Source organism: Tursiops truncatus, chromosome 20 (assembly GCF_011762595.2).
Source record: "Tursiops truncatus isolate mTurTru1 chromosome 20, mTurTru1.mat.Y, whole genome shotgun sequence".
In the NCBI taxonomy this organism is placed as follows: Eukaryota; Metazoa; Chordata; class Mammalia; order Artiodactyla; family Delphinidae; genus Tursiops; species Tursiops truncatus.
This window is the reverse complement of record NC_047053.1, coordinates 41,506,214-41,520,709: the sequence shown is the minus strand read 5'-3', so window position 1 is coordinate 41,520,709 and position 14,496 is coordinate 41,506,214. Positions and strand designations below refer to the sequence as shown.

At 40.2% G+C, this 14,496-nt stretch overlaps 2 protein-coding genes across 9 annotated transcripts in view; one reads left to right on the top strand and one right to left on the bottom strand.

The window, feature by feature from the left end:
* Positions 1–14,386, top strand: part of LOC117307529 (leucine-rich repeat-containing protein 37A3-like) — a 102,904-nt gene extending 88,518 nt beyond the window's left edge. For all 6 annotated transcript variants that reach the window (XM_033848444.2, XM_073797451.1, XM_073797450.1 and 3 more), the window contains 4 exons: positions 2,423–2,472; positions 3,851–3,905; positions 3,987–4,129; positions 4,239–14,386. In XM_033848444.2, the coding sequence (XP_033704335.2) occupies positions 2,423–2,472; positions 3,851–3,905; positions 3,987–4,129; positions 4,239–4,341 (351 nt within the window). In that variant the 3' untranslated portion in view covers positions 4,342–14,386. The remainder of the gene's footprint in view (positions 1–2,422; positions 2,473–3,850; positions 3,906–3,986; positions 4,130–4,238) is intronic.
* LOC117309757 (leucine-rich repeat-containing protein 37B-like) overlaps positions 1–14,496 on the bottom strand; it is a 58,001-nt gene that overhangs the window by 15,587 nt on the left and 27,918 nt on the right. For 2 of the 3 annotated variants that reach the window (XM_073797456.1, XM_073797458.1), the window contains exons 7-8: positions 6,844–6,962; positions 664–1,174 (exon numbers count right to left, since the gene is read on the bottom strand). In XM_073797456.1, the coding sequence (XP_073653557.1) occupies positions 1,005–1,174; positions 6,844–6,962 (289 nt within the window). In that variant the 3' untranslated portion in view covers positions 664–1,004. Of the gene's footprint in view, positions 1–663; positions 1,175–6,843; positions 6,963–14,496 lie in introns of those variants that run through there. The other variant, XM_073797457.1, reaches the window with a different exon arrangement.

The following is a 14,496-nucleotide window of genomic DNA, read 5'->3' as shown; positions in this document are numbered from 1 at the left end:
TCTTCCTATGGTAGACAATAATGGGGTTCAACGGAACAGAGATGAGGCATTATGTCAATTCCACAGTGAGGAATAATGTAGCCGAATATTTATTTGAAGTAGCATAGAGTCCAGCAGTAGACCCATGTGTTCTTAACTTTTGAAATGTCATGTTTCAATATTCCAATCAGTGGAAGAAAATGAATAAATGGTGATAGAATAGCTGCCTAACTCCTTGGGGGTAAATAATAGCAGATCCCCATTTTTCATCTTAAATAAACGTATTTCCATAAATGTGAAGAAAGACCACATAAAGGTATTAGAAGAAAATAAAAGCAATATTTTTATAATCTTATGGTGGGAAAGAGCCTTCAGAGCCTGATGCCACAAGCAGAGCCTTTGATACATTCCACCATCTTGTCTGTGACACCAGCTTAGCACTGATTCATGCCAAGCGTAAGATGAAGAGTTTTCCATATATTGTCTGATTTAATGCCCACAGTCCTGTGAGGATGATATTACTATCCCTCCTTCATAGATGAAGGAGATCAGTGTGAGGGCCCAGTGGCCAAACCAAAAGCAGAAGCCAGTTTCACCCGACTGCAAAGCTTGTGCTCCCTACTCCACTCTTTTGTCTTGTCTCCTTAGAGACAAAAAACACTGTAAAGATCTGAAACACTGAAATTTAATGAAAGCCAGTATTTCTTTACTATGAAGAAGAGTTGTTTGTTTGTTTGTTTGTTTGGAGGTGGCGGGATTTGGCCATGCTGTGCAGCTTGCGGGATCTTAGTTCCCTGACCAGGGATTGAACCTCGGGCCACAGCAGTGAAAGAGCCAAGCCCTAACCACTGGACCACCAGGGAACTCCCAAGAGTTTCATGAGTCAACAAGAAGAAGACAAACAGTCCAGGGGAAAGTGGGGCAAGGGCTGTGAAGAGTAGGAGGTGTGTTGATAGTCTGCCACCGTATCTGCCTGTCCTCTCCTCATGGCTCAGGTGGGGTGGGTTTTGTTAGCCAGGCCTTTGTCACCTCATGACGTAAAAATCATCTCTAGGGCTTCCCTTGTGGCGCACTGGTTGAGAGTCCGCCTGCCGATGCAGGGGACACGGGTTCGTGCCCCGAGGATCCCACATGCCGAGGAGCGGCTGGGCCTGTGAGCCATGGCCCCTGAGCCTGGGTGTCCGGAGCCTGTGGTCTGCAACGGGAGAGGCCACAACAGTGAGAGGCGCGCGTACCGAAAAAAAAAAAATCATCTGTAATATTTTCTTTAAGTACTCTTATAATCTGTCTAGAATTTGTTGTATTTGTTTTTTAGTGTGGTTGAGGTAGGGGATGTAACTTCTTCCCCCTACATGAAGATCTAATTCTCTTCAAATCTTTCACTGAATGGTTTATTCTTTCTTCCCTGGTTTAATATACTCTCTTCATCTGGACTGTATTCTGTGATCCAGTTATCTTGTCCTGTACCAGTACCAGTATCACACTGCTTAATTCTAGTTGCTCTGTAACATATTTTATATCTGGTAGGGCAAGGTCCTACTCTTTGACCTTCTTTTGCATACATTTCATAACTATTCTTACATATATTCTCTCCCAAATGTCAGCTGGCCAGGTTTCATTTAACAATTATTTTGGCTATAAGTGTATGCATTGAATTTGTAGTTTCATTTGAGGAGAATTGACCTCTTTACAACATTCTAGGAGGATGGTATCTCATGCCATGTAAGTACTTCTTCTTCATGTCCTTCTGAAAAGTTTTAATATTTTCATCACATAGGTCTTACAAATTTGTGGTTAAGTTTATTCCTAGGTACTTTATGCATTTTTATGGATATAGTAAATGGGATGTTTCTTCTGTTGTTTCGTTAGTTATTTGTGTTATATGGGAAAGCTATTGAGGCTTATATGTTGATCTCTTGATTTTGTATGGAGCTATCTTACTCATGTTACTTCCAATAAAATTTCTGTTGATTCTTTTGGTCTTTTTAGGTCCCTCGTTTCATATGCAAATACGTTTGTTTCTTGCTTTCCAATACTTCGTTTCCAATACTTGGTTTTTCTTATCGTACTGATTAAGACCTCCTCCACAGTGATCAATAGTAGCAGTAATTATTGGGCATCCTACTCTTGTTCTTGACTTTAAAACAAAGCTTAGGTTTCTGCCAGATACTTTTATTTTCTTTTCCTACTTCTAAGAGTTTTTATTAGGAATTATCTGTTGAACGTTATCTAAAACAGTCAATAAAATATATCGCCGGCTGCATGCAAGACCCTAAGTTAGGTACTGTGGAAGAGTCAAAGGAATTTTAAACAGGGTAGAATTCCTTTCCTTAAAAAAGTTATCATTCTCACTGGGTAGATAAGATTTAAAGTAAAAAGGAATGAATAAGGATTTGGAAATAGTTGTAATGGATAATCATGATCATGTTTTCTTTCAAAACAGATTTATTCTCATAGAATTGCAAATGAGGAGGATAAAAAAAGAAGCAGAAGGTAAATATTGGTCTTTGAAAGCAGAATTTTACAACTAGAGGAAAACATAGAACTCATCTATTTCAATTTCCTCACCAAAGGCAGGAAGAATGTTTAATTACCCTAATGGTTTAACCTAATTTAGAAATCAGCAGAATTAGCTCCCCAGCCCAAGCTGAGTTAGAACAGGACTGGCACAGATTCATCTGCTTTCATTAGCCTTTAAGGAAAGAGGGTGGACGGGGAGGGGTTTTGGTTGTACCTGTTCCTGCTGGCCTGACGCCTGGTTCCTAGGCATCAGGCCAGGCCAGAGGCCTTCTAGGAGGCTCTGGGGTTGGGAGGGCCACATGGTTGGGGATTTAGGGGCTGGCCTCACTCAAAGCTGACGAAAGGTAGAACATATGAGTCCCTTCTGTAAAGTGGCAAGAAAACTTCCCTTCTCATCCTACTGTTTTTCAGGCCCCTACTCTCTATTCCCTTTATCCAAACCTCATAGAATTTTAACCGGGAGAAACTTTAGACTGTAGTTTGTCTCATCCTTTTAGAATAAGGAACTGGAGAAAAAGAAAGGGAAAATATCTTGCCCCATGGTCATACTGCTAGTGATTATGAAAAAGAAGATGGTCCCTGTCCACTGATGACTTCTCTACTGATCACACTGTGCTTGGGCTGTGAGCTAGGTTTTCTGTCACAATTCAGTAGACACATACTATATGGACAAAAGTAGTTTCTGAAACACACTTATTGTGCACTGATTTTTGATCTATTCTATTTGTATTCAGAAAGAGTATTTTGTGCTTCCCTGCTGGTCATGGCCTTTAAACTGATTCCACTTTACACTGACACCTCAGTGCTACCCTGCAGTATGAAAGTCAGAGAGCTATAGATAACTTTGCTTGTTGGGTTCACGTGTTTACTTGGTGTGATTCAACTTATAGGATAGAGCAGCCAGGAAAATAAAAGCACCTTCTCCCCACACCCACACCCCCAGCAAATGCTGCATGTGCGACTAAGTGCGAAGCGGACTGGTGTGAAGCGCATCTAGAGAGTAACGTGTTTCTGCCCAGGGCCGTTGTGCAGTGTTTTCACCGCACGAGGGCACTTGGCCAAGGGCCAGGAAAGGTGAACGGGGCTGAAAATCCTGCCTATACTCCATGCTAAGCCACATGCAGTGGTCTCCCCGGAGACACTGGGGGTCCACTTTGGACAGACACAGAGAACTTCTGGAAGGCCAACGTGCATGGAATGAATTTCAAGATCCCGGGTCTGTGGTGATTTTTGCTCATTGTGATTATGGACTGAGGTACCCGTTTAGTCCTAATAAGACCAGAGATGATAACACATTGTGAGAGAGGTGAAAAATGACGTGTAACACTAACTGTGTGTGTTTTCCTCCGAGGGGCTTTTTTAGATTTCTGCGGCGTAAGAGAAGCTCAGGGGAAAGTGAGAGTCAGGTAAATTTGAGGAGGGTAAAGTACTGTGGCCAGAGAAAGCAGGGGAGATGCAGAATTAATACTTCCCTTTCTGTGTTCTAGGAGGGCGATTTCGGGAGAAGGCGGCCACTTTGGCTTAAGGATACCTATAGGCCCCTCAACGCCACATGCATGGAAAACATGGCACAAAAGCTACACGACAGGGAGTCTTCTGATGAGGATGAGATATTCTATAAGGATGCAGGGTAAATGATAGGGGACAATTTAAAATTCTCATCTAAAATGAGGAAATAATGAAAATTATAATTGTTCTTTTCAAAATTAAAAGCCTTGGCATTACTCTTCTCACCCCAGGGAAGTCATCAAAGCCCCAGCAGAGAAGCTTCTGGCTGCCTATTGGATTGATGAAGAGGCGGGTGAGGAAAGTGAGAACGCACACGAGACTGCCACAGAGTGAGCCCTGTTCTGACTCAAGCCACCTGCAAATGTTATTTTCTTCTTAAAATGGCTTCTCATATTGGCTTCTCAGCATAGCCTGTAAAAATACTTATTTTTCTGATATTAAAATGTATAAATTCATAACCAAATTTAACCATGTGGTAAAGGAATTAAAATGTAAGTAGTTGAATATTTATATACCAATAACAAGGGCCTGCAAGAAGAAGCAGGGCTGAAACTAGAATCCCTCATGTAGCCAGTACTTCCACAAGAGGAAATGTGGGCAAAGGAGGATGAGTAGAAGGATGAAGAGGGGCTTCCCTCCCTTGTTTGCCCAGTATCATCCGTCCCTGGTAACTGGAAAACATACCATCCTCAAGGGGCATAGGTCATTAAATCAAATGTGTACCCTGTCTTGGTAGGGGGTTCTCCACCACTTCAAACTGGGGGAAAATTCCCATTGGGTGGTTTTTTTTTCTTTAAAAAAAAATCCCTACCCTTGGATAACTAGCAGGGAGGTGCCAGAAAAGCAGGGTAAAGAAGAACGTGCGAGAGTAGCCATTGCGCAAGACGGCCCTCCTCAGGCCCTGGCCTCTCCTGACCCCACTGTGGGTCAGCTGTGTGCCGCTCGGCTCCCTGCAGCTCAGCCTAGCAGCAAACCTAGCCACCTCCTGCCCCAGCCTGCACAGGCCACGAGCTGCATGATTCCAAGTGATTCTATAATGACAGTGCCACCTGCGGAAGGTGCAAACGCTCTTCCACTCCTGCAAAGAAAGTCATTAATCACATTTATTAAGTCAGTGAGAGTTAAATACATTAATGAGTAAAAGAAATTCTGAATGAACAAGACTTGATAATCTACCAAAAGGACCACAGATACTGCTGGTGGTTTAGTAATATGAGGTGAAGAACGGTGCAAGCCATGGGGTGATAGTTCACGGTCCCCCAGAGGATCAGTGGGCCTGGAAGACAGCCCAGCAGGTTCTGCCGGTTGGGTGGGGTTCCAATCAAAGTGAACCTATAGGCCTCTCAACGCCACACGCAAGGAAAACATGGCACAAAAGCTACAGGACAGGGAGTCTTCTGATGAGGATGAGATTCTATAATGATGCAGGGTAAATGATAGGGGACAATTTAAAATTCTCATCTAAATGAGGAAATAATGGAAACTATAATTGTTCCTTTCAAAAGTAAAAGCCTTGCAATTAGTCTTCTTACCCCAGGGAAGTCATCAAAGCCCCAGCAGAGAAGCTTCTGGCTGCATATTGGATTGATGCAGAGGTGGGTGAGGAAAGTGAGACAGCACACGAGACTGCCAGAGTGAGCCCTGTTCTGCCTCAAGCCACCTGCAAATGTTATTTTCTAATATTGGCTTCTCAGCATTGCTTGTAAAATACTTATTTTTCTCATATTAAAATATATAAATTCATAACCAAGTCTAACCATGTGGTAAGGAATTAAAATGTAAATAGTTGAATATTTATATACCAATAACAAGGGCCTGCAAGAAGAAGCAGGGCTGAAACTAGAATCCCTCATGTAGCCAGTACTTCCACAAGAGGAAATGTGGGCAAAGGAGGATGAGTAGAAGGATGAAGAGAGGCTTCCCTCGTTTCCCCAGTATCATCTGTCCCTGGGAACTGAAAAACATACCATTCTCAAGGGGCATAGATCATTAAATCAAATAACAATTTATTCTGGTGCCCTCTCTCTCCTGGTTCATCAAGTACCAGTTATTTACAACATGCTCGACCTCCTGCCCATAGAGGATCATCTACTTCTGGCCCGTCACGTACGGTCACTGGGGTTGCGAGAATACTTGGATCACTGGGCCTCCCTCCACTGTGGAGCCAAGGCCTGACTTTTCTCCCAAGTTCTCAAACTCAGGTACAAATGTGTACCCTGTCTTGGTAGGGGGTTCTCCACCATTTCAAGCTGGTGGAAATTCCCATTGGGTTGTTTTTTTTCTTTAAAAAAAGATCCCAACCCTTGGATAACTAGCAGGGAGGTGCCAGAAAGACAGGGTAAAGAAGAACGTGTGAGAGCAGCCATTGCGCAAGACGGCCCTCCTCAGGCCCTGGCCTCTCCTGACCCCACTGAGGGTCAGCTGTGTGCCGCTCGGCTCCCTCCAGCTCAGCCCAGCACCAAACCTACCACCACCTGCCTCAGCCAGCACAGGACCCGGGCTGCATGATTCCAAGTGATTCACTATGTGAATAAGTTCTCATTTGCAGAGAGCACAGCATAGGAAAAGTGGCCATTAATGTTAATTCCCTTCCCCCTTCCATTCCTTTATCTTGTTCCATTATGTATGCAGATCAGTTATATTAGCTTAATAATGTAACCAAGAATCTGATTTTTAGCAAGGGGGTAGCTCTTAGAATCTTAGGGAGCTGGAACTCTGAATGAATGAATTAAAACAATGCAATTACACCACTAATTTTAAAATTTATCATCATTGATTAAAAGTAAACATTAAAAAATTAAATTAACAATTTATTATCCCGCAATTGAGACTCACCACAAGGTGTCACGTCTGTCAGGCATTCACTGTCACAACGCAGCTTGACTGTCTTACAGGCAACCTCAATACTATCTTTAAATTGGCAGAGGCAGCAGCCCATACGGCTAGGTAAGCTCCTATAAATGGAAACACTGGTCATTAAAGTTGTGATAAAAGTTACTTGAGTAGGTAGAAGGGGGAGTCCAAGGCCCCCACAGACCAGTGCAAAAAGGAGTTCTTGGGGCTCATGGGCTGGAGAACAGGATAGGGGCCGGTTGGCCAGTTGCTGCTCTTGACTGTTGTAAATAAATATAGTGGAGGAGAGAGGTGCCCAACAGAAGGATTAGGATGGCAGTAGGTATGGTATGCCTAGAAAAAAGGGAATAGGGATTAGAATTGGGGGACATTGATCTGTAATTTAATTCAGAAGTATCTCGTACCAACCCCAAAGCCTCACTTTGGGTTGAGAGTACACAGGAAGAAGGCAGACTTCTAAGAAGAGTCTGAATAAGGCCGCACTTTCTGGAGTCCCTTTCTCAGTTCCTACTTGTCAGTAGTAATATATTACAAATTATTCTGGTAATAAAAAAGCATCATGTGGTTAAACAATAATAGAGATCGCATTGGCCAAATCTGGACAAATGGAACATTCCAAAGAATAACATGATCATTATAAGGTATAACATAGTTAATTTAGAAAAAAGCACATGAGCTCATAATGATACTCAAAATGAAAAGTGGCGGAGCTCTTCTTTATAGAATCATGTCAGCTAATAAATGCAAAAGGAATGATAGATCAGGAAAGTGTCATTTTACAACTATCAATGTAATAATCGATTCAGACAAGGATTATCATTGATGCACAGTTGGGTGAAGAGTTGTTTGAAAGTAGGATCTCCACTGATCCCAAAGTATGGGACCTCATATTATTTATCAATTACCAAGGGGAAAAATAACTTCACAATGGAGAGATATGGAAGAAACCACCTTAATCTAGGGATCAGACTTAGCACTGGGCCACCTGAAGTGATGAAGTATGAAGAATACGTCACCTATATAGTATTCTTCCCCAAAATGTTTACTTTGAATCAAATGAGGAAACAGACAAATCTAGATTGTGGGACAATTTACAAGACAACTGACTTAGACTCTTCAAAAATGCCAATGTCATAAAAGACCAAAAAAAAAAAAATAGTAGGGAAATATTCTAGATTAAAGGAAAGAAAGATATGACATGCAATGACTAATCTTTAATTGGACCCTGTATGAAAATAAAACAGACTTAAAGAATGTTATTGGCTACTGGCCAAGATGAAGTAACAAGGACCAATTTAACCTCCCACCTGAAACAATGAAAGCATCAGGCAGAACATATGAAACAACAGTTTTCAAGAAACTGCACCTCAGGCAATACAGTTCAGTGATCCCCAGGAGATGGAAAATGAATGAAGTGATACCTATAATAGCCCTAACTTACTTCTCTGAGAGAGTTTCCAGGTCATGGTATGGGGAAGAGATGTCCAGGCTGAGACTGGTGGACTCCCTGACTGAGGAAATGGAGCTGAGAGTCTGGGAAAACCAAGGTAACTAGAGTTCACAAAGCAGAGTATGAGAGAGAAAAGAAGTGCACAGACAACGAACTCTGGGGATATGCAGAGGGATCTCTTGAGAATTCAACACAGTATTGGTCAGTACATTTGTGTGAGGAATTACTTGATGCCAGGAAAAGAACCACAAGAAAGGATTAATAAGAAGAATAACTGGATATCACACAGGGTTGTAGGAATAGTACCTGTTCCTACAAGTCAGACTGGAAAACCTCATGATACTCAGAAAGGACTTGTCTCAGTAGTTGCAAATAATGAGCTCCAGACTAAAGGCTACGTGGACTCCTACCCAACGAATCTTAACAGCTAGACTTAAAAGAATAAAATTGTTCTGAGTAACTTAATTTCAGACAAAACAAAGCCCAAGCATTTTACAGGAATATAAATATATATAGCACACAATAAACTAAACTCACAACATCTGTTATCATATGAAAAATTGCCAAACATGCAAAGAATTAAGAAAATATGACCCATACTGAGGAGAAAAGGCAACCAATCAAAACTAACCCATAATCTATGCAGATGTTAGAATTGGCAGAAAAGAATATTTAAAAAGTTATTATACACGAAGAAAAGTTATTATAACTATTTCATATGTTAAAAAACCCGGACTAGGGCTTCCCTGGTGGCTCAGGGGCTGAGAGTCCGCCTGCCGATGCACGGGACATGGGTTCGTGCCCCAGTCCGGGAAGATCCCACATGCCGCGGAGCGGTTTGGCCCGTGCGACATGGCCACTGAGCCTGCGCGTCCAGAGCCTGTGCTCCGCAATGGGAGAGGCCACAACAGTGAGAGGCCCATGTACTGCAAAAAAAGAAAAAAAAAAAAAAAAACCCAGACTAAATACTGAAAATCTTAAGTACAGGCATGGAAAATGCAAAACAGACCCAAACTGAGCTTCTAGAGATTAAAAACAATGTCTAAATGAAAAAGACATTGAATGAGGTTAATGGCAGAAGAGACACCGCAGAAGACAGGGTCAGTGAACATTAAACCATAGTAATAGAAACTTCCAAGATTAAACAAAAAGAGTAACAAAACAAAACAACAACAAAAATGAAAGAGCATCAGTGAGTTGTGCAACAACTTCAAGTGGCCTATTCCAATGTGTACTTAGAGTCCATGAAGGAGAGGAGAAATACATTGAAGAAATAATTGCCAAAATGTTTCCAAACTGGTAAACACTGTAAACCCACAAAGTCAAGAAGATCAATGAACTTTAAGCATAAGAAACATGGACAAAACTACACCAAGGCACAAAAAGTAATCAAATTGCTCAAAACCAGCAATAAAGGGAGAAATTTTAAAGCAGCCAGAGGAAAAAACTATACACTACATACAGAGGAACAAAGATAACAATGACAGCAGAATTCTTGTTGGAAACAATGTAAACGAGAACTCAGTGGAATAACATCTTTAAAGTAGTGAATTGAATTCTATCAACCTAGAATTCTATACCCAGATCTGTCAAAACAAAAGCAAAATAAAGACTATCTCAGACATACAAAAGCTGAAAGAATTCATTACTAATAGACTTTCCCTATAAGAAATGTTAAAAAAAGTATTTTTAAGTAGAAGGAAAATGACACCAGATTGGAATAATGATCTACAAAAAAGATTAAAAATACTGGAATTGGGAGTTCCCTGGTGGTTCATTGGTTAAAAATCTGCTTGTCAATGCAGGTGACACGGATTCGATCCCTGGTCCAGGAAGATCCCACATGCCGTGGAGCAACTAAGCCCGTATGCCACAACTACTGAGCCTGCACTCTAGAGCCTGTGTGCCACAACTACTGAAGCCCATGCACCTAGAGCCTGTGCTCTGCAACAACAGAAGCCATCCAATGAGTAGCCGGTGCACCACAACAAAGAGTAGCCTCTGCTAGCCACAACTGGAGAAACCCCAGGCAAAGCAGCAAAGACACAACGCAGCAAAAAAATACATTAAAAAAAATACTTAAGTGCTTCCCTGGTGGCAGAGTGGTTGAGAATCTGCCTGCTAATGAAGGGGACAGAGGTTCGAGCCCTGGTCTGGGAGGATCCCACATGCCACGGAGCAACTAGGCCCGTGAGCCACAACTACTGAGTCTGCACTCTAGAGCCCGTGAGCCACAACTACTGAGACCATGTGCCGCAACTAGTGAAACCCGTGACCATAGAGCCCGTGCTCTGCAACAAGAGAAGCCACCGCAATGAGAAGCCTGCATACTGCAATGAAGAGTAGTCCCGGCTAGCCACAACTAGAGAAAGCCTGTGTGCAACAATGAAGACCCAATGCGGCCAAAAATAAATAAACAAATTAAGAAAAGAAAAAAAGGGAAAAATCACATAGTCATTGCAATAGATGGAGGAAAAGAATGAGAGACTCTAACATCCATTCCTGATTAAAGAAAAACACAGCCCTCAGTAGACTAGGAACGGAAGGAGACTTCCTCAACTTGATAAATGACTTCTACAAAATACCTAACATCATATTTAATGGTGAAGGACAAAGTACTTTCTCTCCAGGATCAGGACAAAGGCAAGGCTGTCTGTTCTCATTACTTCTATTTGACATTGCACTGAAGGTTCTAGCCAGTGCAATAGGGCAACAAAAAGAAAAGAGATATTCAGAATGCAAAGGAAGAAGTAAATCTATCTTTATTTACAGATAACATGATTATGTAGAAAACCTGATAGAATCTACAAAAATGCTACTGGAACTAATAAATGAGTTTATCAAGTTTGCAGGATACGAGATCAACATACAAAAAGATTAATTGATCTCAACAAACAATCAGAGATCAAAGTTTTAAAACACTACTTATAATAGGATCAAACAGATAAAATACTTAGAATAAATCTGACAAAAGATGTAAAAGACTTACACACTGAAAACTGTAAAATATTGCTGGGAGAAATTAAGGAAGACCTAAATAAATGGAGAGATATAAAGTATTCATGGATCAGAAGATTCAGTATTGTTGAGACATCAATTCTCCCCAAATCGATTTATAGATCAAAATCCCAGTAGGCTTTTCTATAGAAATTGACAAGCTAATTCTAAAATTCATATGGAAATAAAATTTAGAATAACTAAAACAACTTTGAAAAAGAACAGAGTTGGAGAATTAACAGTAACTGATTTCAAGGCTTATGAAGCTACACTTTCAAGACACTGTGATAGTAGTGTAAGGACAGAGAAAAAGATCAAAGGAACAGAATAGAAAGTTCAGAAGGAGAGAGATGTGGACAACTGACTTTCAGGTTCAAAGGCATTTAAGTGGAGAAACGATAGTCTTTGCAACAAATGATGCTGGAGCAATTGAATATCCAGCTGCAAAAAAAAAAAACAGAAGTTCCATCCAAACCATATACAGAAATGAACTCAAATTGGTTCAAAGATCTAAATGTAAAACATAAAACTATAAAACTTCTAGAAGAAAGCAGGTGAAAAATTTTATGACCGTGAGTTCGGCAAGATTTCTTAGATACAACACCAAAAGCATAATCCATAAAAGAAAAATATAGATAAATTAGACACCATCAAAATTAAGAATTTCTGCCCTGCATAAGACACTCCTGAGAGAATGAAAAGATGAGTCACAGAATGGGATAAAATACTTAGCAATCTCTTATACTTAGATAAGAGATTCAAAGATATATGGATGGAAAATAAGCATATGAAAAGATGTTTGACATGATTAATCATTAGGGATGCTACAGTGAGATACAACTACACACCTATTAAACTATCTAAAATTAAAAATACAAAGCATAGCAAGTGTTGGCCGCAACGTGAAGAAGATGCAACTCTCATATACTGCTGGTAGAGATGAAAATGATCAAACCACTATGGAAAATAGGTATTTTTAAAAAACTTAAACATACACTTACCAATGATCCAGCCATTCTACTTGCAGGTATTTACCCAAGAGAAATGGAAGTACACATCCACACAAAGACTTGTACACAACTATTATACTGTGTACAACTATTATATTGCAACTTTATCTGTAATAGACAAAGACTGAAACAACTCAAATGTCCATCATTGGTGAGTAGATAAATTGTGGTACATCCATGTAATGGAATACTATTCAGCAATAAACAGAAATGAATTACTGATATATTGAACAATATGGATGAAGATTAAAATAATCATGCTGAGTTAGAAGCCAGTTAGAAAAAAGTATACCCTGTATGATTCCATTTACATAAAATTCTAGAAAATGCAGACAGAAAGCAGATCAATGGTTGCATGGCAACTGGGAAGGGCGAGGAAAGATGGGAAGGAAGAATTACAAAGAGACATTAAGAAACTTTCTGAGGTGATGGACATTTTGATTTTGGTGATGTCTTCATGGTGCGTATGTATGTGTGTGGGTGAACAAAGATTACTGTATGTCAATTAGACCTCAAAAAGCTGTTAAAAGAAACGATATTATATAAGAGAGACAATTGAGGAAATTTGAATAGCAACTATTTATTAGGTAATATTATTGTGTAGGAATTCAATTTCTTAAATACTGTTTGTTAATAGTATTATAGTTACATAGGGAAATAATTTTTAATATCCAGAGAGGAGGGCATCTAGCTGACAAGACAGGGATTGCAATTGTGGCAGATGCTTTGGGGAGCTGAGGAAGATGAGGCTACAGCAGTGACCAATGTGTGATGGCATGGTGAAGACGGTCATTTGTCAGCTGACCTGACAAAGACGGTTGGAACAGACTGCTAAATGCAGGGCACTTTCCGCATACTAATCTCATGCAATCCCCTCAACTAGCCTTGGCATAACAGGTTTCTATTAGCTTCCCATATTGGTGGGGGGATGGCACAGTTTAAGGTGCAGTGAGTTGTGTAATAAACTGTCACAATAGGGTCCTACAGAAATAGTTTTTGAAACTGCAAAAAAATGAAACTTGAACCTTCTCTCACAACATATATGAAAATTAACTCAAAATGAATCATAGACCTAAATGTAACTATACAACTTCTGGAAGAAAACAGAGGAGAAAATCTTTGTGATTTTGGGTTAAACAATGGGGTCTCAGACAAAGACTTCTTAGGTAAGACACAAAAAAGCACAAACCATCTAAGAAAAATTGCTAAGGGATTCCCTTGTGGTTAAGACTCCGAGTTCCCAATGCAGGGGGCCCGGGTTCGATCCCTGGTCAGGGAAGTAGATCCCACATGCATGCCACAACTAAGAGTTCGCATGCCACAACTAAGAAGCCCATGAGCCGCCACGAAGACCCACACAACAAAATAAATAAATAAATATGAAAAAAAAGAAAAATTGCTAAATTAGAGTTCATCAAAAATTTAAAACTTCTGGTCCTCAGGGACACTTTAATACAATGAAGAAAAGTCACAATCTGTGAGAAGATATTTACTAAACACATATCTGAGAGAAAGGACTTTTTCCACTGCTTTTTATATAAAGCACTCTTAAAACACAATATCAGTATCCAATGAAAAATGGATTTGAACAGACACTTCATTTAAAAAGATATTTGCACATGAATAGACACTCAACATCATCAGCTATTACAGAAATGCAAAATGTGGCAAAAACCACGAGGTGCAACTACACACCTACTAGAAAGGCTAAAATATTCTTAAAAACAAATATAAGGATCAGGTGAAGATGTGGAGCAACCGCAACTCTCATAGACTGCCCGTGGGGAAGCAAACTGGCACAGGCACTTTAGAAAACAGTTGAGCAGTTTCTTAAAAAGTTAAATATGCACTTAGCATATGATGAAGCAATCCCACCCTTAGGGATTTTACCCCAAAGAAATGAAAACATATGCTCGCACAAAACATATGTTCAGACACTCATGTGACTGTTTTCAGAGGCTTTGTTCATAACGGCAAAAAACGAGAAAAAACTCAAATGTTCATCAAACGATGAATGCGTAAACAAATTGTATATCCAGTCAACTAGAATACTGCTCAGCAATAAAAAGGAATGAACTACTGACAGGGGCAACAAAACAGATGAATCTCCAAAGAGACTGGCTCAGTGAAAGAAGCCAAAAACAAAGGCTACATACCACATGATTTCATTTATAAGGT